This window comes from Plecotus auritus (genome assembly GCF_963455305.1).
Source record: "Plecotus auritus genome assembly, chromosome: 6".
In the NCBI taxonomy this organism is placed as follows: domain Eukaryota; kingdom Metazoa; phylum Chordata; class Mammalia; order Chiroptera; family Vespertilionidae; genus Plecotus; species Plecotus auritus.
Window position 1 is genome coordinate 24,321,974 of NC_137773.1, and position 24,150 is coordinate 24,346,123.

The 24,150-nt window shown below is 42.8% G+C and overlaps 1 protein-coding gene across 1 annotated transcript; it reads right to left on the reverse strand.

Moving 5' to 3' along the window:
- Nucleotides 1-17,170: 17,170 nt before the first annotated feature.
- Nucleotides 17,171-20,449, reverse strand: SCGB3A2 (secretoglobin family 3A member 2; the record flags this gene model as incomplete). Its single annotated transcript, XM_080671678.1, has 3 exons — nt 17,171-17,278; nt 17,869-18,056; nt 20,395-20,449. The coding sequence occupies 3 exons, from the start codon at nt 20,447-20,449 to the stop codon at nt 17,255-17,257; spliced, it is 267 nt and encodes an 88-aa protein (XP_080527804.1). The 3' UTR covers nt 17,171-17,254.
- Nucleotides 20,450-24,150: the final 3,701 nt, after the last annotated feature.

Genomic DNA, 24,150 nt, shown 5'->3' on the forward strand with positions numbered 1-24,150 from the left:
TGATTATCAATGTAAACAAGGATAAAACTGACAAACAATGAGAGTAACACCCATTATGTACAAAGTACAGATTAAAACCCAGTTGATTTCATATTGTTATGAATCACAACAATAGCAATGCAAAGGGTTGGAAAAATAATAGTTCTTTTTATTCCTCTCCTGGGGAATTCTCTAGATATAAAATAGCATTTTTTTCTCTGTTAACCCTGAAAGTTGATTATCTGAAATACTAAAGGATCGCAGCCAGCTCTGAATGCAGAAACAGTACCTTATCTTCTATTATCTTTTTCTTTCATTATATGCTGAGTAAATAATGTTCTTTTTGTTCTTGGAACTTAAAAACATTTCAGGCCCTCTGTCCTTGCTTTCATTTTTGCTTTTCTCATGGCTAGTTCTTCGTCCTGAAGCTCATCTAAAAGTCACCTCCTCAGAAAACTATTCGATAACCACTCTTACTCACTGTCTTCTTTCATTTCCTGTTTTTTTCTCTATCACTTTACCTTGTCATGGTGTCATTTAACATATATTACCATCTCAAATAATGCATTTATTTTTAATATAAAATATCAAATATTTTTAATGTGACAGGAGGGATCAGATCTATCTAGCTCATTGCTATAGCACAGGACTTTGTCCTCTGTCTAAGACAGTGGTTCTCAACCTTTCTAATGCCACGACCCTTTAATACAGTTCCTCATGTTGTGGTGACCTCCAACCATAAAATTATTTTTTTTAATATATTTTATTGATTTTTTACAGAGAGGAAGGGAGAAGGATAGAGAGCTAGAAACATCGATGAGAGAGAAACATCGATCAGCTGCCTCCTGCACACGTCCCACTGGGGATGTGCCCGCAACCAAGGTACATGCCCTTGACCGGAATCGAACCCGGGACCCTTCAGTCCGCAGGCCGACGCTCTATCCACTGAGCCAAACCGGTTTCGGCCATAAAATTATTTTTGTTGCTACTTCATAACTGTAATTTTGCTACTGTTATGAATCGTAATGTAAATATCTGTGTTTTCCGATGGTCTTAGGCTACCTGTGGTTGAGAACCGCTATTGTAGAGCCTAAGACCATCGGAAAACACAGATATTTACATTATGATTCATTAACAGTAGCAAAATTACAGTTATGAAATAGCAACGAAAATAATTTTATGGTTGGGGGTCACCACAACATGAGGAACTGTATTAAAGGGTTGCAGCATTAGAAAGGTTGAGAATCACTGGTCTAAGAAGACCATAAATATAAAGGGGGATGGAGAATGGGAGGAGACCATTCAGAAGTGTTTCTAAGTACTTAATACAGTGGTCGGCAAACTCATTAGTCAACAGAGCGGCAAACCGCGACTTGCGAGCCGCGGTTTGCCGACCACTGACTTAATACATAAAAGTAGGGGCAGTAATTGTGAAGGAAAAACCTAGACTATAAACCCCTTCTCCTCAAATAATTTGCAGTTGTTATGGTGACATGACATGAGCAAATGCAATGATAATTAAAATGCTAAATAATATAAATGTCAGCCAAATATTGCAGGTAATTTCTAGAGAAATGAGCTTTTACTGGGGCCAGCATGCTTAGGGGAGTGTTTATGGTGAAGGTGAGAAATCTGGGCCTTAAAGGACTCAAAGAGATTTGATTAGAGAGAATGATAGGAACGGTAAAACTTCATAAAGTGCAAACAATGCTTTATTTACTCCAATATCTCTGATGCCTAAGTAGTATTTAGGGAACATAATAAATGCTAGATATATGCTTTTAGGACAGTGAATAAACCAGCTCACTCCCTTCACCTGTTCCCTATGCTGCCCTCTGGATTACCTTAGAGGTATGCAAACTGGATTCTGGTCACTTTTGAGAAGCCTTCAATTCTTGTGAATTTCCCCCCATCCCCTGGGTTTCCATGACACATTTTTCCTGGTTCTCTCCCTACCTCTAGTCATTCTTCTCTTTATTTGACTTTTCTTCATGCATCTGCCCCTTAAGTATCATTGCCCCTCAACACTCCAAATGTAACCTGTCTGGTGTCACATCACAGCTTCCACATTGGGAATATTATTAATAATCTACCGAGTTCCAAATTCAGACATCTATTGCACTCTTCTTCCTAAGCTAGAGACTAACATGACTAATTGTTTGCTACAAAACCCCACCTAGATTTTTCATCAACACCTCAAATTCAACTGATCTAAATGCAAGACCACTGTCTTAGTTACATACTTGTTCCCCCTCCCGTGTTCCTCATCTCTGTAAGTCACATCCCCTCTCACCCAAAATCCAGAAACCTCAGGGTCTTCTGGGATCCTTCCGGCTCATCACCAATTTCATCCCATTCTAAAAATTCTACCCTGACTTTTTCCCCATGCCATTCCTTTTCTTTAACTCCTCTGAATTGTTGGCCTAGTCAAGTCTTTCATCATCTTTTTCCTGCAATCTTTCAGTTAGATTTGCAATTTGTTTCCCTGTTTCTGTCCACACTCACTTCAATCCTTCCTCTACCCACTATGAGAGTAATAGAACAAAATCACATATTTGGTTCTATCACTGCTGTGCTTAAACCCCTTTCATGAATTTCCTTTGCCTACAAAATCATTCAGCTGACATTAAAGGTCCTTCATGATGCTAATATATCCTTCAATTTTCTCTCTCACTCCTGAAGCCAAGCCCTAATGCCCTAATGCCAAATGATTTCTGTTTCAAGGAAGGTCATCTATATATATAAAAGCCTAAGTGAACATTATGATGGAATGACCGGAACGACCGGTCGCTATGACATGCACTGACCAGGTGGCAGACGCTCAACACAGGAGCTGCCCCAGCCCACAGGCCACTATCGCCAATGGGGCCTGTCAGCCAAACTCCACTCCCTCCCCATTGCTGGCAGGTCCCAATCGCCCGATCAGGGCTGGGCCCTGGGCTGGGCTGGGGAATTATGGTGGGTGGTGGTGTATGTGGGTGGTGAGAAAAGAAGGTGGAGGGAAAGCGGGAACCATGCAGTGGCAGCATGCAGGTGGTGAGGGAGGGAGGCAGGGAGGCAGGGAGATGGAGAACCGCATGGTAGTGGCACGTGAGCAGCGAGGGAAGGAGGCGGGGAGGTGGGGAGGTGGGGAACCTGATCGGCTCTGATCTCTGGCCAGGCCGAGGGACCCCACCCATGTATGAATTTCGTGCACTGGGCCTCTAGTCTATATAAATAAAAGCCTAAGCAACTATCCAACCATTCGACCAGTAGCTATGACGTGCAATGACCACCAGGGGGCAGATGCTCAATGCAGGAGCTGCTGAGCTGTGGTAACTTGGCAGCTGCGGTTCTTGGGTGATGCACCTGGAACCAGAGAGGAGGGAGCCCAATTCCGGGGTACATCACCCAAGAACTACCCTCTCGCAATCCAGGACCCCTCGGGGGATGTCAGGGAGCTGGTTTTGGCCCAATCCCTACAGGCCGGGCCGAGGGACCCCACCGGTGCACGAATCCATGCACCAGATCTCTAGTATTTGTATAAACTGCCAATATCTTTGCATAGGCTTGTCTCTCTGACAGCAATGTGGGCCCCCAACCCCAACTCCATTCTCTTCACCTGACAAGTCTAATCATTTTCTAAAGCCCAATTCAAAGACAAGCTCTCTAGAGACACCAAAGGCATCTACAATGTAAAAACTCAGGTATTCATACTCTGGGGATTTCCTAATGCTTTGTAGAATCCTTCCTAACAGAGTTCTTCCTCACCCCCCCACCCCTTTTTTTAAATTACTTGTATCTCAATGTGTGTTTTCTCCACTAGACTGTAACCTCCTCACAGATCACATTTAAGTCATCCTTCACCTTCTCAGCAGCTATCCCATTCCCAAACCTTGTGACAGTGATTCTGACATTAATTAATGATTCTAGATATATGAGCTTTACACTTGGCTTTGCAGTTCACCAATGGTGTTTAATTTTGGACAGGATGTTTAATTTCTTTGAGCTTCAGAGGTTTTTTTATACATAAAAAGATAAAAATCATTCATTTTTCCATTCAATAAATATTTATTAATTTATACTATGCCAGGCATTGTTCTAGGTACTGGAGCTATAGTACTGAGCAAACATATAAAAGTATATGTATGTATGAAGTATATATGTATATATATATATATATATATATATATATATATATATATATGAATGGATACCTAATTAATAGATTCGTTTGTATATTTAAAGAGATAATTATGCATAAATGGCTTTTCAACTATAAACTATTATGGAAATCTTAGATCCTATTTCTTTCTGACATAGAAAAATCTGGAAAAAAGTGTGGCTAAAACATTATAAGATACCTTAGTGATCCTTCTAGCATTTCTGTTTAGTCTAATTTTTAATTCTTTTTTTTTCTCATTATTTTCTTTTCAGGAGGATTTTTGGAACTTAATGATAATTGAGAATATTCATCCGTGTGATCTCCCAGGTGTTTTTAACTTACAATTTACAACTTAAATAGTAGTATATGGGACAGAGAAAAAAAGGGTCTGATTTTATTTCATGAATTTGGACATCCATGCCTATCTATAAACAGAAAATGTGTATTATTTTTGTCTTCTCTTTGTTCTTGCTGGAGTTTTTAGATTAATTTTAAAGAGATTTTTTTATCTTAAAGAAGATGATGACATAAAGATTAAGGGAGGAGGCACAATTGTGAGGTAAACAAGTAAGCACTAAGAGTTAGGAGACCTAGTTCCTGTCGCACTTAGCTAGGAACTTGTTTTGTGCACATCCAGCCTATGAACTGGGGGGATTATATGCACTAAAATCTAAAGGCCCATGTAATCATGCTATTAGTCACCCACAAGAAGAGTAACATTTTCTGAACCTAGTTCCAGGAGGAAGGACTAGCAATCTCTCGAATCCCACACAATCAGATTTATGTACAAACAATATCGTTTGAGGAATCAGAAATATTTACTGTCTTCTTATCCAGTTTTCTCCTGAAATGGATAGTAAAATACAAAAACATAAATATAGCGTGGGAAAAGTAATTACATCAGCATCTAGCACGAACTGAGGACTTACTCTGTTTCAGGCATTAAGGTGAGTGCTATTTATGTGCTACCTAAATTAATGCTAATGTCCCTATTTAAAATAGGTATTGTTAGCCTTAAATTTTATAAACGAGAAAACCAAGGCTCAGAGATATTCATGGATGGGGCCAAGTTATAAGGGAGGCAGAAAGGATTTGACTCAAACAGCCTGATCGCAGAGTCTTTGCCTTCTCATTAAGCCCTAGTGCTACTACAGCGTAGGAGAAAGCAGAGGAAACAGTGACTAAGCTGTTTCACCTGAGACATGCCTCAAGGTGCCCACAGAAAGAAATCTCTACACCTTTGGTCAGTTGAGTTACCTTATTTGCAGCTCCAGAAAGCATGGCCTTTCTCAACTGCCATTCCATATCTGATCAGCAAATCGCCTCTTCCCCACCGGCTCCATTTCACAACTTGGGTGTGATTAGTGTAAGCTCAGAAAGCCACGGTCATGTTACCCCTGGACTTAGTCCACCCTTTTCCATAAGTTTTGAAGGGTGGAAATCAGGCTTGGGCGTTGGAATCAAGACACACTCCCTTCTGATACTCCTGACTCTCACCCCAAAGGCAGCTAAGCTCCTAAAAACACTCATGTTTGCATTTGCCCATTCCCATCTTCTCAGGGAACAGCCTACCTTTTGTTGCAGGTGTCCTAACGCTTTGCCCTCACCCAGACTGCTGTCACATACCTCCACTCATTAGTACCCACCAGCCGAATCCTTGGAGTGCTCTTCTAGAGATTCAATGTATGAAGCAGTCCAGCAGACAGACAACATGGAGTTAGGATGAGCAAAAGCAAATCCACTCTAACTTGGCTGATTACTGATTATGTGCCCAAGGGGAACTACTTCTCCTCCTTGAGCCTCCCTTTCCTTCTTATTAATATTAAAAATGTGAGGGACTTAATTGTCCCGGATCTTAATGCAGGAATTTCTTTTTTAGCTGTATCGAGGAAGCTTTGACTAGATTCATGAGACAATGGGCCCTAATAGGCAAGGAGAAATGGCTTGATCTAGGGACTTAGAAAAACTGGCATCTGAGAGAAGGAAGCCTCTAAAGCAGAGATTAAATTTTGGATGGATTCATTAGGTGTACCTCTTTAAATCCCAGTGACTGTGCATTTAATCAGTAGTTTTAAACGTTTCATTTGTATGATAATTGCCTCATCATATCAAGAATTATGTATAAAAGTGCCTTGATCATGCCTTGGGGAAAGTAAATTTGATAGGTAATTCACATGCAACTGATGAGCAAAACTGAAGTTGGGCATGACATCACTCAAAAGCCCCTCTATGAAGTCTTCTGGGAAAAGAATTTTTGAATTTTGAGGGAAAAACAAATTGCCTTTCATAAGGGTTGTCTCCTTTCTGATTATAATATTTATGTAACTTAACCTGTTTCTTGTTTTCCTCTCTATTTGGAAGCTCAAAGTGAAACTGATGACTCGATGTACACCTGTTTAACCTATGTGAATTTGCACTTCTTCCCTGTTGCTCATTCTTGCCTATCTTGCATTTTTTTTGTTGTTGTTGCCTACTTCCTCAAATATGCATTACTAGAGGCCTGATGCATGAAAATTCATGCACTGGAGGGGGCTCTCAGGGGCAGGAGGCAACCCAGCGATCAAGGGGAGGCAATGCCCCAACACACCTCTGCTGCTGCCACTGCTGGCAGCGCAAGCCTTGGCTGGCCCTGGTTACCTGCACCTCGGGCCGGCCCTGGGCAGCTGGGGGGGCTGAGGGAACTGGAGAACCCCAGAGGCAGGCACACAAAGTAGCCGGGCCTGCCTGGGGGCGGGCCCGGCCTTGCCGCATGTCTGCCACCCCCGCGCAGCTGAGGGGACTGGGTGCCACCATCTTGTGGCTGTGGGCACCGCCATCTTTGAGGGGGCAGTCAATTAGCATATTCCCTCCTTATTAGATAGGATAATTTCACTATAAATCATTTCACATTCTAAAGTGCAGAGACATAAACATCTAAAAGATGAAAAGATCTTTGTATTATTCTTAAATCCTAAGCCCTCTCTAACTGGTAAGTTTTCCTCTCTCTGGCTTGTTTTTCTAAGGACACACCTCCATGGCTCCAGAATAATCCAAGAGCAGCCAACTCCTGTTCTTCCAGTTCTTCTGCTCCACATGTCCTGGAGGCCTCAAAGCACCTCCTAGCACAGTCTCAGGATTCAGGCCCTGGCTTCCACCAAATGCAGCTCATTTTGAACACCCTGACTTTGCATTTTTGCTTCTAGAAGTCATGATAAATGTGTCCTCTTTGGGGGTCACATTCTAGTTCATTGAGAACATTTTTATTGACAGTAATTTTCCCTAAACATTTTGAAAGGTTCAATGCTGCAAAAAATATTAAGTAATATGAGAATTATTATTAGCAAGAATAACCAAAGAATGGTCCAAAATTAGGAAACTAAAACCCAGATAAAATAACAAGTCCAAAGTCATAGGATCAGTAAATGATAAAAAGATTTTAATCTGACTCCAAAGAATACTTTCTTAACCCCTCAAAATGCATTAAGTTTCAGAGATAAAAGTTTCATATATCCTTTTTGGAAAGTCTTTCAAAAATATTTGAGTCCACTCTCCTGGGCTAGTAAATGAAAACTGACTTATTTTAAAAAAAAAAGAGCCGGAACCGGTTTGGCTCAGTGGATACAGTGGATAGAGCGTCGGCCTGCGGACTGAAGGGTCCCGGGTTCGATTCCGGTCAAGGGCATGTACCTTGGTTGCGGGCACATCCCCAGTGGGGGGTGTGCAGGAGGCAGCTGATCGATGTATCTCTCTCATTGATGTTTCTAGCTATCTATCCTCTCCCTTTCCTCTCTGTAAAAAATCAATAAAATATATTAAAAAAAAAAAAAAAGAATGAGGTTATTGCTGTTCCACAGAGGTTTTATTATTCTCATAGAGGAGCAGAGTGTCTGGATGGAAGTCTTTGAAAAATCTTAGTGCAGCCCTTTCACTGCTTCTACCACCTCATGATACAAAGGTGACTCCTTTGTGGCCACTGCTGTGGTTCTTGCCAATTAGTCATAGAGGATCAGACCATTGCAAAACCTGACCCAGCTGAGCCAGAAAGATTCTCCCAGAATTATTTAATCTGCACAGTAAGACCAGACTGAATTCAAAGAGCATGATGACAATTATGGTTGTGCTCTAGTCTGGAATAAAAGATCTACATGCTTCTGCTACTGAGTTCTCAAGAGCTATCTTCCTGAGTCCTGTCCTCCCCAGCACTTTGAATCTGAAAGCAACTCCAGTGTAGGTGTATGTCCAATAAATCTTTTGTTTGACTGTCTTCCTTTTTTACACAGCCACAATAGGTTTTCATGCAACACAAAGACCCTTTAATAATATAAATGACTAAACAAAGAGTGAACACCTACTAAATAATGGAAAATTCATATTACTTTCTACAACAAATTCAGACAACCCACATGCTGCATTTTCCAGAGACTGTGCCAATCGACCCTGCAGCTTTCTTGAGATATAACTGACATATAACAGTGTGCAAATTTAAAGTATAAAAGTGATGATTTGCTATATGTATGCTGTATATTGCTAAATATTTACTAATATATTGCTAAATAGGGTTAGTTAACAAAGCCATTACTCATATAGTTGTCATTACTTTCTATGGTGAGAACTTTTAAGATTTGGCATTGTTAATTACAGTCACCATGTTGCACATTAGATTACCCAAAATATACCTTATATTGATCTTATACCTGAAAGTTTTTACCATTTGACCACTTTCACCTATTTCCTTCCACACACAACCCCCTGTATCACGCAACCTACTGCCAACCTACTCTCTGTTTTAACAAGTTACAATTTATTTGGATTCCACATATAAATGCAATCATATAGTATTTGTCTTTTTTTGTCTGACTTATTTCACTTAGCAATAATGCCCTCCAAGATTTATCCATATTGTCACAAATGACAGGATTTTCATCTTTGTTAAAGCTGAATAATATTATATATCTCACATTTTTTATCCATTCACCCATCAATGGACACTTAGGTTTTTTTCATAGTTTGGCTATGGTTGCAGTGAACATGGGGGGTGCAGATATCTCTTCATGATAGTGGTTTTAATTTCCTTCGGATACATACCCAGAAGTAGGATTGTTGGATCATATAGTAGCACTATTTTAAAATTTTTTGAGGAGCCTCCATAATGCCTGCAGCAATTTACACTCCCACCAACAGTGCACAAGGGTCCCCTGTTCTCCACATCCTTGCCAGCACTTATGTCTTGTCTTCTGATAACAATCATTCTAACAGGTGTAAGCTGATAAACATTGTGATTTTGATTTGCATTTGCCTGATAGTGATGTTGAGCACATTATCATATATCTGTTAATGTGTATTTGTATCAGGCAGGCAGAGGTGGTTAGGGGCAATCAGGCAGGCAGGCAGGCAGAGGTGTTAGGGAAAAGTGTGCATTCAGGTCCTTTGCCCACTTTTTAAATTAAGTTGTTCTATTATTGAACTGTATGAGTTTCTTATGTATTTTGGATACTAACCCCTTATCAGATATATTACTTACAAATATTTTCTCCCATTCCATCAATTCCCTTTTTATTTTGTTGATTGAGACTATGCTAATTTCAAATATTACTTCCACGTAAGCAAAATCACTTAAGATTTCTACTTTATTAAGTTCTGACAGACTGCTTTTCCCTAACAAAAATCCCCCCAAATTCCTTTTCATATACTGAGTGCCTAACTGTGCCTGGGAAATACATTTACTGTGACTGTAGTAATCATATTACCTAGGCTTAAAAACATGTCCTATCAGAGTTTCTCTGTCTTTATATTCACCTCTTTGTTGCACAAATTGAAATCACTCTTCCATGTTGGTAGTAAACAACAACAACAACACACCAACAGAATCAGGTGCCAAATCAGTACTGGATTTGATGCACCACTAAGAAGTAACCGTTTGAGATCTCCAGCATAATAGATTTTGAAGATTTCAATACATGTTTCCCCTTCCTACCCTTTGCTACCTTTTCTTCCTGTCCTCAGGAAGAAAATAAGACCCCTCTCCACAGCCTGTTTTTGAATATTAACAATCTCTTGCATTTACAGAGTGTTTTTCTTTCATGAACACTTCACACTATTATCCTACTATCCTATGTAATAAAGAGGTAATATGCAAATGGTTGTCGCTGCCTGAACTGCTCAGACACTCAACACTGGGGAGAGAGAAATCGGGACCAGCCAGGCACAAATGAGCTCGCGAGAGAGGAATGGGGACCAACCAGGCTGTGGCCCAGGAGAGGGACAAGCCGCCCACCCCACGGTCATAGGCGCCAGGGCCTGAGGACGAAGCCGCCCACCCACAATCCCCTGTGGCTGTGGCCAGCCCAGGCGAAGCTGGCCTGGGTCCTGGGTGCCTGCAGCCAGACAGAGGGAGGAAAGCCCGGGTCCCTGCAACTGGCCGGAGGCAGTTAGGGGCAATCAGGCCAGCAGGGGAGCAGTTAGGGGCAATCAGGCCAGTAGGGAAGCAGTTAGGGGTGATCAGGCAGGCAGGCAGAGGTGGTTAGGGGCAATCAGGCAGGCAGGCAGGCAGGCAGGCAGGCAGGCAAGTGGTTAGGAGCCAGTGGTCCCAGATTGCAAGGGGCAATCAGACACCCCATGACGGGTCCCGAATTGGAGAGGGCGCAGGCTGGGCTGAGGAACACCCCCCCACCCGTGCAAGAATTTCGTGCACTGGGCCTCCAGTAATGCCATAATTGCAATAAAATTAAAATACGCTGGTCAGGCATTATTTTCTTTATATAACAGGTGAGGCTCAGGAAAGATAATTGACATGGAGATACATGAGCTAGTGTAGGCTGAGAGGGAACTCTAATCGGGTTTGTGTAGCCTCCAACACGGCATCCCTTTGTGAATAACACCCTGAAGACACAATCCACAGCATCACTACTCTGTCCCCAATCCCAAAGTTCCTACCATGTCATCAGTCCTAAAGGAAATTTACATTTTTCATGTTATAGAGATGCTAAGCATAAAGAGTACTTCTATTAAAATATAATTCAAATTAAATCAAGTCACTCTACTATATCCCGTCTCATTCTGAGAAAAAGCTATATTATTCAACTAGGGGCCAAGTGCACGAATTCGTACACCTTGAAAAAACTGTGTGCCATGAGGCTGCAGTGGGCACAGGGGTGGTTCTCGGCCCATCCTCCATGCCCCCACCTGGCCCCTCCCACCACAGCCCCTGGTCCCATTTGCCGGCAGCTCTGCTCCCGCTCCCATGCGCTGATGGTACCAGTCCTGCTCGCACCTGCTGATGGCATGGAGTGATTGGAGCTGGTGCCAGCAGCAGGTGTGAGTGGGGCCGGCACCAGCAGCGGGGGCAAGAGGTGGCTCCAATGCCAGCAATGGGTGCAAGCAGGGCCATCGCCGGCAGCAGGTGCGAGAGGCAGCTGCCAGCACTGATTGCCCCTCAGGAGCAGGGGGAGGTGGAGAAGCCCTGAGGGGCGATTGGGGCGGGCAGCCACTGCTTGCACCCACTGACAGCGCTGAACGATTGGGTGCCGGTAGTGGGTGAGAGCGGGGCTGGCACAGGTGGCAGATGCAAGCACCTGGCGGGACCATGGCATGTGGGAGCAAAGAACTTTCAGTAACTACCAGAGGCTTGCCCCAATGACAGTGACCAGCACCCCGCCTTAGTCTAGTGCCCCAGCTGACCTGCTCCACCATCCCACCATGTTCCACGCGTGACCCCTGGTGGTCAGCACACATCATACTGATTGTTCAGTTGTTCTGCTCTTCAGTCTATTTGTACATTAGGGTTTTATATATATAGATATCCTTACAACAGTGGCTAGGATCAATCCTATCTGAGCTACCTGCTTCTCATTTCATCTACTATTCATTCCTTTGCTTTCTCCAGCCATTTGGAATCCTTGCCTTTCTTCAAATACTTCAGGCATATTCTTTCCTCAGAGCCTTGCATATACCCTTCCTTCTGCCTAAAATACCTTCCCCAAGATAGCCAGTGGCTTTCTGCCTCACTTCTTCAATTCTTTCTCAAAGATGACCTTCTCAGTGAGAACTTTGTTGCAATTTTAAGTGAAATTACACTGTTGTATTATTTGAAATCACTCTTTTACTTAAAATTGTACACCCTGGCCCACCATTTCTTTCCCCTTTAGCAGCTGTATTTTTTTTCTCCTAGCACACTCATCTTTTAACAGTGTTAAAACTTAAAAAAGCCCTAACCGGTTTGGCTCAGTGGATAGAGCGTCGGTCTGCGGACTGAAGGGTCCCAGGTTCGATTCCGGTCAAGGGCATGTACCTTGGTTGCGGGCACATCCCCAGTTAGGGGGTGTGCAGGAGGCAGCTGATCGATGTCTCTCTCTCATCGATGTTTCTGACTCTCTATCCCTCTCCCTTCCTCTCTGTAAAAAAGTCAATAAAATATATTTTAAAAAAAAAAAGAAAGAAAGAAAGGGGACCCCCTGGCCTCCCCTAAACCTCCCAGAAATACTTTAAAAAAAAAAAAACTTAAAAAAAAACCACAAAAAACTTTGTTCCTTGGAATTCTACTCACAATAGAATGTAAAGCTCCATGAGGCAAGATTTTGCCTCTTTTGTTCAATGTTGCTGGTATAATCATGAGCAATTAGAACAGTGTTCAGCAGAGAGCAGCTGATCAATAAATATTTGTTGTATTCTGTATTAAGTAAAGAAATTGAACCATAGAATGTCCACCTGAGAACAAGAAAGTAAGGATGCACATGGGACATCTCATGGTTCTTGTGTTCAAGTAGCTCACAATCTTGATGTTAGTTGAGCATTTGATCAATTAATCACATTCAGCATGACCTGGTATATTGAGATGGTAGCAGGGGGAACAGGACAAAGGGCCATTAATTCTCCCTTGGGAAATGTGAGAAGACTTCTCAAAGGTAATATTATCTGAGCTACATCTTGATAGATGAGAAAGGGTTTAGAGACCCGGAAAAGGAGGAGTAAGGACAATTCAACTAGAGGGGACAGTTTAAATCAAAGCTTAGCCTGTGGCAATGCTTGTCATTCCAAGATGGCCCTGCAAAAGCTACCTAAGATGATAATGGTTATTATTGGGACATGTCCCATGCTTAGTCCTTCTGAATGTTGCCTCATTGAATGCTCACAACAAGTACAAGAATTAAATATTACTATTCCATTTTGAAATAATGCAATTGAAAACCTGGAAGTTTAAGGAACCTGTCCAAGGTCACTCAGATTGTTAATTTGTGCAAGCCTAAAGCCTGAACTTGAACGTAAATCTGTGCAAGCCTAAAGCCACTGTTTTTCACTTCACTGCTTTTTCAGTCTGTATAGGGTTTCCTTTTGTTATTTTTATGTTGAGAAGGGGAACTTATTGTCTAATTCAATAAATGACAGAAGACCTAAAAAGTCAAATCGATGATGGTGAGGTAACCTAGGAGCTGGTAACAGGAGGAAGCCACTAGCAACTCAGCTGAGAAGAAAGAAAAGAGGGGGGTATAAGCAGAGCCAGAGACTGGAGTCAACTGACAAAAGCTAGAACCAAGGCAGACCTATCCAGCAGGACCTAGCAGCTCAGAGACGATACAGACACTTCCAGAGACTTCTTCCAAATAGAGAGGGAGAGGAGGCCACATTCTGGCTTTCCCCTTTTCCAACCACCTATCTCCTGCCTGGGACTCCCAGGGGCAGAACAGAGGCCCAGAGTCAGCTGACCTTGGAACCTGAGAAAGTCAACCTACAGGGTTCAGCTTCATGCCCTCTGTCTGCCCTACCCAGAGCAGAGGAACAATGGGGAATGAATTCGAGGGCAAACAGCCCCAAGGCTGGCTCTAGATCAAGTCTAAAGGCAGACTATGGCAGACATTTTGGGTAGGGGAAAAAACTTGATTTTTCATTAAAGCATGAAAGTGTTAACAGCAAAGAGATTTGGCTATCTTTTCAGCATGGCTGTGATTGGAGTCCATGTGAAGAAAGGGATATTGATGAGAACATGAAGGGCCTTGCAGTCTATTTTATAGGTGGTCATATAGAACCAAAATTATGTCTTGAAAAGAAAATGCTGCCCTCCCTGTAAACTGTTGAGATGCTGGCGGTCTGGATGGAGATCTCCTCGGCTGGCTTGCGGGACCCACGGCGAGCCTCGCAAACACTAGAAACCAAGATGGCGGCATAGGTAAACACCTAAACTGCTGCCTCGCACAACAATTTCAAAACTACAACTAAAAGACAGAACGGACACCATCCAGAACAGCAGGAAAGCTGACTGAGTGAAAATTCTACAACTAGAAGGATAGAGAAAAGCTCACAGAGAATTGGAGGTACGGCAAAGGGTCTTTGTGCGCGCAGAGAGGAAGGGCGGCTGAGAGCCTGGCTGACTTTCTCTGGCGGAAGAGGGAAGGGAGCCCCCGACCGCACTGAACCCCAGTTCTGACTGCACTGAACCCCTGTTCCGGGCGAGCCCCTGGGGACCCACGCTCTTGTGGGGGGAGTCTGGACTCTCAGGCGGAGACTAGGGAGCTGGGGAAGGCGGAGGACTGAAAGTCCGCTCGCGCCAGTGCACACAAAGGCTGCGGAGGTTGCCACAGGCTTTCCCTAGTGGAAGGGAGTCAGAGGCTCCTGATGGCACTGAACCCCAGTTCTGACTGAAGTGAGCCCCAGTTCTGACTGCAGTGAACCCCAGGTCCAGGCGAGCCCCTGGGGACCCACGCTCTTGTGGGGGGAGTCTGGACTCTCGGGCGGAGACTCAGGAGCCGGGGAAGGCGGAGGACTGAAAGTCCGCGCGCGCCAGTGCGCACAAAGGCTGCAGAGGTTGCCACAGGCTTTCCCTAGTGGAAGGGAGTGAGAGGCTCCTGACGGCACTGAACCCCAGTTCTGACTGCAGTGAACCCCAGTTCCAGGCGAGCCCCTGGAGACCCACGCTCTTGTGGGGGGAGTCTGGACTCTCGGGTGGAGAATCGGGAGCCGGGAAGGCAGAGGACTGAAGGCACACACGTGCGCGCAAGGGCAAGGCTGACGGGAAGCCAAGACTGAGACTCCACCCCATCCAAGCTGAGCACAGAGGCTATTGCAATTTGGCAAGTCTAATCCTATAAGGCTGTATCCAGCACCGGACTTCTCCCAGCATAGACACAGCTGATCCTTACAGCCAACTGGCCTGGAGGTCAATTCTTCCCAGTGATACCAACAACAATAAAGACTTAATTACAACAAGGCTGTACACACAGTCCACAAAGGTGTGCACCAAGAGTGTCCACCTCAGGTTAACTGGGGAGGCAGACCCACTGGGCCAAATTGGAAACCTAGCACACAAATCTACCAACTCAGGGAAGCAGTGAAAATGCGGCGTCTAAGAATCAGATCACAAACGAAAGAAATGGAGGAAAACAAACGACTGGATATAGAATTCAAAACCACAGTTATAAGGTTTTTTAAGAATATCCTAGAAAAGGCCGATAAATATAACGAGACCCTCGAAGAGATGAAAAAGGACCAACTAGAAATTAAACATACACTGACTGAAATAAAAAATATTATACAGAGACCCAAAAACAGACAAGAGGAACACAAAAATCAAGTCAAAGAATTGAAATACAAAGAAGCAAAAAACACTCAACCGAAAAAGCAAAAAGCAAAAAAAAAAATCCAAAAAGTTGAAGATAATGTAAGAAGACTCTGGGACAACTTCAAGCGTACCAACATCAGAATTATGGGGGTGCCAGAAGAAGAGAGAGAGCAAGATACTGAAAACCTATTTGAAGAAATAATGACCGAAAACTTCCCCCACCTGGTGAAAGAAATAGACTTACAAGTCCAGGAAGCCCACAGAACCCCAAACAAAAGGAATCCAAAGAGGACTACACCAAGACACATCATAATTAAAATGCCAAGAGCAAAAGACAAAGAGAGAATATTAAAAGCAGCAAGAGAAAAACAGTTAGTTACCTACAAGGGAGCACCCATACGACTGTCAGCTGACTTTTCAACAGAAACTATGCAGGCCAGACGGGAGTGGCAAGAAATTTTCAATGTGATGAATAGCAAGAACCTACAACCAAGATTACTCTACCCAGCAAAGCTATCATTCAGAATTGAAGGGCAGATAAAGAGTTTCACAGACAAGAAAAAGCTAAAGGAGTTCTTCACCACCAAACCAGTATTATATGAAATGCTGAAAGGTATTCTTAAAGAAGAGGAAGAAGAAAAAAGTAAAGATAAAAATTATGAACAACAAATACATATCTATCAACAAGTGAACCTAAAAATCAAGTGAATTAAAAACCTGAGGAACAGAATAATCTGGTGAATATAATAGAATCAGGGGCATAGAAAGGGAGTGGACTGATAATTCTCAGGGGAAAGGGGTATGGGGGGTTCATGAAGAGACTGGACAAAAATCATACACCTATGGATGAGGACAGTGGGGGGTAGGTAAGGGCAGAAGGTGGGGTGGGAAATGGGTGGAGGGGAGCTATGGGGGAAAAAGGGAGAAATAATTGTAATAATCTGAATAAAGATTTATTTTAAAAAAAATAAAAAATAAAAAATAAAAAATATATATATATATATATAAAAATGCTGGCATTGTTATAGATGTTATCATGATGGGTGGGGAAGGACAGGTTAGAACCCATTTGCCAAAGGCTGATGTAATAAAGGCCTAACTTGGTGGAAGGGTCACTGAAGCTTTGGAGTGGTCCTACCATAACTACAAACTTACTAGAGATTCCCATTCTGCTGGAGTAGACTCCAAACCAATGAGGTTTGAGAGGCCCAAGACTTGTCAGACAATACTCTGAAAATGCTTTTCCATTGCATGCTTTAAAGTTTCTTTAGAAGTAGGGGGATAGGAGCATAAGGGGTCTGGAAACACTATCAGAGAAAAAACGATGGAGATGTTTGTTTACCTTAGAGATAAGGAATCATGTCTTATTGAAAAGGTGAGTTACCTTTGGAACAACAGGCTCTCTGGAATCTATGACCCAAGGGAAAGGTTATCTAGTTAAGGCCCTTCTGAACAGAGGCCCCAGAAATAAAAATAAGACAAACTGAAATCTACTCATTGCTTTATTTATTCTTTCCAGGCGTCACTACATTTTAGGATGGAACGAGTTTCAGCCAGGGAGCAGGAGACCATCCTCTTCCTTCCATTCTCGCTTTATCCTGTCATCACAGCAAATGTGAAAGGGCCCCCTGAAAGGCAGAACGACAGTAATAAAAATAAGAGCAGGTTACATGTAATTAGCATGCTTCCAAAAACAGTCACTCCTATTTAGCCACCATTTTACTGACAGGAAATCAAAGTCTCAAAGTGGTTAAGTCTGATCACAGAGCTGGTAAATGGCAAAGTCACAACTAGAGAATAGGTCTTGCCCTGGTCAGGAAGTTCAGTTGATTAGAGCATCATCCTAATATACTAAGTTTGTGGGTTTGATCCCCAGTCAGGATGCATGTAAGAATCAACCAATGAATGCATCAATAAGTAAAACAACGAATTGATGTTTCTCTCTTTTTTTCCTCTTCCTTCCTCTCTCTCTAAAATCAGTATATACATTAAAATTTTTTTTTCTTTAAACCCACGGGTCTCTGTTATTCACATATTCCTACTGGAAATGTAGATGCTGCACTTTTCTCAAGATTACTGAACATGCAAACTTTATATGAGCCACCAGTACGGGGGAAATACACATTCACAAGTGAGAACGGGGTGAGGTGGGAGCCGCGTAAGCATTCAGGATAGCTGAGCCCTGCCTGTGACAAAATACCCCACAAGCTGTAGTTACCAGCAGTTTCTTCACAGACTCAGAGGCCTCTGGGCCCAGCTCATTCACACACTTCCTTAGCCCTTCTACGAGGTGCTCAACAGAAATGCCCAGAGTTTCCAGCAGAAGCTTTAATGGATCCAGAAGGGGAAGAGTCTCCAGAGGTAAAGGTACGGCATTCTTGACACTGCTGAGGAAGAAGGCGGTAGCTGCAGAGCAAAAGGGAAACCGAGTGAAAGAGGAGCATCTGCTCCTGTGTATGACCTCACCACCTTCCACTCGGTCCATCAACGGCTCCATTCCAGCCATGCTCATCTTGATCGCCCATGAAAACTTCTGCCTTGGGGCCTTTGCACCTGTTGTCCCAGTTCTCTAAAACTTTCTTTCCCCAGATAGCTACATTATTTGGTCTTTCCGAACATTATTTGGTCTCTCCTCAAAAGTTACATTCTTAGAGAGGTATCAAAAATGGCACACCTGTCACCCTCTATCTTTACTTTTTCTTACCACTACCTAGAATATTAAATCTTTTTGTTTTTGCCTCCCTCCTCTCACTAGAATGTAGGCTCCATGAGGAAAGGAACTTAACTCACTACTGCGCTCCATGCCTAGAGCACCACACTGCACCTTGGCAGGTACTAAGCACTTAAACCATACTAGTGATTGACTGAATAGGGATGTACTTTGCATGTAAACTGAGATGCCATAAGCAAACGCCACTTGGGGACAGGAATGGACCCAACCACAGCCCAGGAAACTGTTCCCAACCAATTTAACTCAATGCTATAAAAATAATTGAACAATGACTCTGTACCAGTTGGTGTAGCTACATAGATGCATAAGATAAGAACACTCCATTCTGAGAGCTCACACAGTCTGGCGGACAATGTGATCTGTGTACACCACAGTGTTGCATATTATGGGCAATGCTCTATGGAAATACAAAAGAAGGAATAACTAATTCTGATGTGGGTGAGTGTTGCAGGAATCTTCTCAGAGGCTAGAGTCGTGTCTTGAGGCAAATGCCAGAATCACAAGGTAAAGAAGGGAACAGAATTTTAAAAAGAACAAAAGTAACAAAGGCACTGAGATATTAAAATGAAAGTACATGCGCAGTGTAGTGAGTATTCTGCCCAGAAAGGCTGGAGTGCAGAACTCCAGTGGGGTGTGCTGAGGAGGGATAAAGGGGGTGAGGCTGCAAAATTCAGGTGAGGTCAGGTTTTTCAAAGTCTTGAATGACATACTAACGAGTTTGAGGTGTTGTTGTGTTTTGTGGTTTTTTTTTTTTTTTTTTCCCTGAGGGCAATGGGAAGCTATCAAGGCATTTATGAGACAACCGCATTTTGTATCTTCAGTTTTAGAAAGGTAACTTTCATGTAGAAAACGAATCAGTAGAAAAGTATGGAGAATGGAAAAATATGTATTTTTTATAAAATGCGTGTATATATGTAAACATATTTGTGCGTGAACAGATTCATAAGAATTCCTATTACATATTCTCCTACTGGCTAAGACCCTGCCCTAGTTCATTTTCCTCTGGAATCCTTTTCATGTTCCCATTCAAATCATAAAAATTGAGTCTGTTTATCTTCACCTTCTACCATCTATTTTCCCTCCAGAATTCTCTTCCAGTGAATATTTATTTCCCTCCACCCATCTTTCAGTGGTCACCTCTGCCAATGGATGTTTGTCCCTAGAAACTAAAGAACAAAAATAGCTGAAACTGATGAAATTACAAATTTGTGAAAAATTCCATGAGCTGCCACTTAGTTTCTCATGACTGATCTCTTTACTTCTTATTTTAAACACTTTGGTATCTCCTCTGTATGTACTTATATACTTCTGGGGGAAAGCTCTGCAATGCTTTCTGTTCTCTGAAAGAGCAGTGACCATCACTGAGTGGTCAGTTCCCACTGTCCTCCAAGAAGCCAGCCTCTGTATCCCATTGAATGGTTTGCCCTCAGCTCTCCCAGAGCTCTAGCTGAATACCACTGTACTCACTCTACGGAAGTCTTATCCCCCTTGCCACACTATAGGCACCCTGAGAACAATATTTATGTCTGATCCATTTCTGAATCTTCCAATGCTTATCCAGTGCCCAACAGGTTGTAGCCATTCAATAAATAGCCAGTGAGTGTGTGAACAGATTAGTGTAACTGTGTCTCAGGAGAATCAAGTTCGCAACCTGACTGATCAGAGATGATAGTAAGAATGACTCCATATAGTGTCAAAAGCATAAAAGGAGGAAGCTGCAAAGTCAGGTTTTGACTAAAGATTAAGGAAGATAAGGAAAACTATGGTGATCAATGTTCAACAATGAAATCTCTGTTGACCCTCAGTGGGAACTGGCTAACTTCTTATGTAGCATGAACTAGGGGTATTGGGCTAGGGTTTAGATTGTATTAAGTGAAGTACATCTGAAAACCCTTCCAACCTTACCATTCTGTGATTCTAAAACTCCCTCCACCATATACCTTGGCCTTGGCTTACCAGTTGTGTCCTATGAAGAGAAAAATAGAGAAATGTCATACGTTCCAGGCTACTTACCAGAGTAACTGCAAATGCCAATGGTCACCAGCAGGAGCACAGAGACCAGCTTCATGGCAGGTTATCTGTGATATGTGCCTGGAGTTAAAAAGTAAATCTGCCAAGCCAGGGGTCTCAGGTGCTTCAGAGAGTGTAACAGGGGCGTTTGCACACACGCATATTTATACACCTACCGAGGACCTGAATTTCAGTCACTGCCACTTGATTCGCTGCAGCAATGAAGAGCATGAAGGTCATGTTTGTCACTTAAACAAACTGGAGGTTTTTCCGCTTTTCCTCATGTTCCCATGAGAAACAAAGCCCTAATTTAAAGCATTCTCAAGGACCTCTTGCACAAGCCCTTGCAAAACAAAACAGATGCCAGGGGGAGGCAAAGAGCTCTAAGAATCCTTCTTCTGAAAGAATATTGAAAAAGAAGGGAAGGTTTTGCATTGACATGAGAAGGAGTGAAAGTTCTGTTGAATTCCTCCACCTTTCTACTTATTTAAAGTTTGGAGAATCCCATTACCTAATGAACTACCCAGTTGAGGAAGTGATCTGGAGGTCCCATCGGCTGTGGTATAATATGGACTCAGCTTAATGACATCTAGTGCCATATTTCTGTAGAACTTACTTCCACCCATCCCAGCTCCACTCACACATCTACTATGGCAAAATCTCTGACCTTTGCTAGTGCCTTCCAGTTGTTTTTGGAAACCCTGGAGTGTGCCTTTTCTGTGCCCTCAGATAGAATAATAAGCCCAGGATCTAAAATAAAAATGCCTTTTTAAAAACTTGGGATGAAATATTTGCTCTTTGTGTAATCTTGGATTAGACATTTTTTTTATTTTATAGTATTAGTATCCTTATCTAAAATGGGGCCATTAACAGCAGGACAGTCCCAAAGATGTGACTCTAAGAAAAATTTTATTTTGCCAGACCCTATCTATATAAACAAGATGAATTGCCGAAATATGCCTATTAGAACCACCTGGCAGTTCAAGCCCTTGCAATCATGCAAAAGGAAAGCTGGGCTGGCCACAGAAACAATCTGCTGGAAAGGCTGCCCTCCTGGAACCAGAACTCAGCCATGGGGACTCAGGATGACCCTATTAGGAAGCCCAAGTCCTGGAGCTGCTTAGGGAACCTGGTGCCTCATAAGCAAGGAAGAGGAAAAAAGAACCTTGCAGGCAACAAATAGAGATCAGGGTTCCCTGGCCAAATGGCACTAATGGTCCCAGCAGCCCTCACTATTAAGGAAGTACTCTGAACACTTTCAGGAAGATATGCTATGGCACAGTCCCCTAAGGTGCAAGGCTAGAGGATGTCATATTGTGGTGAAGCTTTAATGAAATTATGTAGACAAAGGATGTAAATGAACCAAACCAAGATTAACACTTAATAAGTCTCTCCTATTATTGACTCCCATAAGTTACTGAGCTGCCCTGGCTATTTCTTTATGTTTCTTCTGCTTTGTAAACTGCATGAAGGAGATCATGTAGTATTACTGCCACTCATACTCAGTCCTGCCACTTCTACTGGAAGAGATGGCTTTCTCTGCAAGAGATGGCTTCTGTTTTTCCTGTGTATTACCACTCCACCAGGTATGCTGATGTGCCCAAACCCTCAAAAAGCAAGGTTGTGTGGTACAGTGGTGGTGAGCCCATGCCATCTTTATTTGTATGTTATAATCTTTTTATGGGACATTAATTAACCACTGCCCTCATCTGTGCTTGTCATTTGCAAGTTTGCTTTCTATTCCTTTCCCTACATTTCCCCTTTTTTGCTCTGCTCTATACCAGAAGTTGAGTTGGTCATACTGTGGCTTCCAGACTTCCTTGTCCTCTGTGTCTGGTTAGGATTAGATAAGGGAAGGCACTGGTGGAGATTGCATCTTCCCCATGGCTCCTGCTCCTTCCAAAAATGCCCTTTGTCTGTGCTCCCACCCAAGTCAGGCCAATCCACCACTGTCCCAGCTTCTGTTGGGTGGCTCCAGTTCTGGCCCTAGCTTCTCACTCTGCTCCTCCAGGCCAAGAAGCAGGAGCAGCCTCCAGCATTTTCTAACCTTAGGAATGACTCACCTCCACCACTAACACCACCCTCCCCACCATTGCTTTAACTGTATTTCTAACATCTTATAAATTATCCTCCAAGTTAAATTTTTCCTGTTTGACCACCTGGTAAGGTTTTAATTTCCTGGCTGGATTCTAACTAATGAAGCATCCTAAAATACTGTAGCACTTTTGGTAAAAACAGATCTTTCCTTTTTTTAAACATAGGCCTCTCTCTCACCAGCACCAAGTTATGAATCCATGAAGGGCAGGGCCAACACTTAACCAAGAGAAACAGAGCTTTATACACATACAGATGTTTCTCCCTCCCAACCTCTGCAGCACTTTGTACTGTCTCAAGTTTGTCTGCTGGTCCCAGAGTGAGTTCTTTCCCAGGAAGCTCCTCAGACCCCTTTGCTAATCAAGTTCTGATGAGCCTATCAAGTAGACATGCGGTTTTGGCCAAAACCTAATAGCAGACATGATGGCTTACACTAAAGGTTAGAACCTGCTCCATACAAAATACACCCGTATAGTCATCAAGCACTAGTTTTCACTCATTTAACAAATATTTACTGAGCACCTACTGTGTGCCAGGCACTATATCAGGAACTGGAGCTGGAGGAGTAAACCAGGCAAGCAAACTTCATGTCTTCATGGAACTGAAAGTGCAATGGGATAAACAGACAATAAACAGGTAAACAAAGAAAAGAACTAATGGTCAGTGCTATGAAGAAGCAAATAGGGTGCTATGCTAGAGAATGAGTGGATGGGGAGTCCAGTTCGATTTAAAAAGAGACTTGGACATGGCTAATAATGGCTACTTCCATCCTTCCTATGAACTGAGCCATTGTATTAATCACATCTTTTTATCTTAGGGACTGGCTGACCCTGGGAATAATGCCCCTGGCAGGGCTAGCTAATTCCTAGAGACAGCAAACAATGCATTTGGAAGCTCACTTCCAAATGCAGACCCACCAATCCAAAACTCACATTGTCAACCCCCTCCTTTATGGAGCTCTGACCCTCTAGGTCACTATCCTTCTGTCCTGGCCTCCAGGGCCAGGTACCAGAAAACTAGGAACAGCCCTTTCATCCTGAACCCATTGAAATTATTCAAACTAGCCTATCCTAACCCCGCTTACCCTGTCTCTCCCATCCCTTCCCATGGGAACCACAATATAAGCTGTGCCCACTTCCTGCCCCACCTCCTGACAAACCTGGTGCTTCCTGTGTGGCATGCCCGCCCCCTTTTCTAGGGATCTGTGATTTTAACAAACTTTTCAATGGCAGTCATCTCCTGATCTGTTAGCCTGAATAATAATAAAATATATTTTAAAACAGCCACGTAGCCTTTTCTTGTACTGATGCTTTCTCTCTTTGCAGCATAATTATTTGAATGTGTTCTTTCCCAGGACTAATTTGTAAACAACTTGAGGGGGTTTGTCTTGTTCATGTTTGGATCCTACACACTTGATAATATTATTAGGAACCACTAATCTGTGCTAGGCACTACACTTTGTTTATGGTTTCCATTTCATTCTCAAAAACCAACTGATGATAAGAGCTTTCCTCTCATTTTATACATGATAGTCTGAAGCTGGAAGCAATGAATTAATTGCCAAGGTTATTCAGATAATAAATAACATGGCCAGAACTTGAGCCCTTTCTTTTCTGATTTGTATTTCTTTACCTTTAAACATTTAATTAATATGCATTTCCAGTA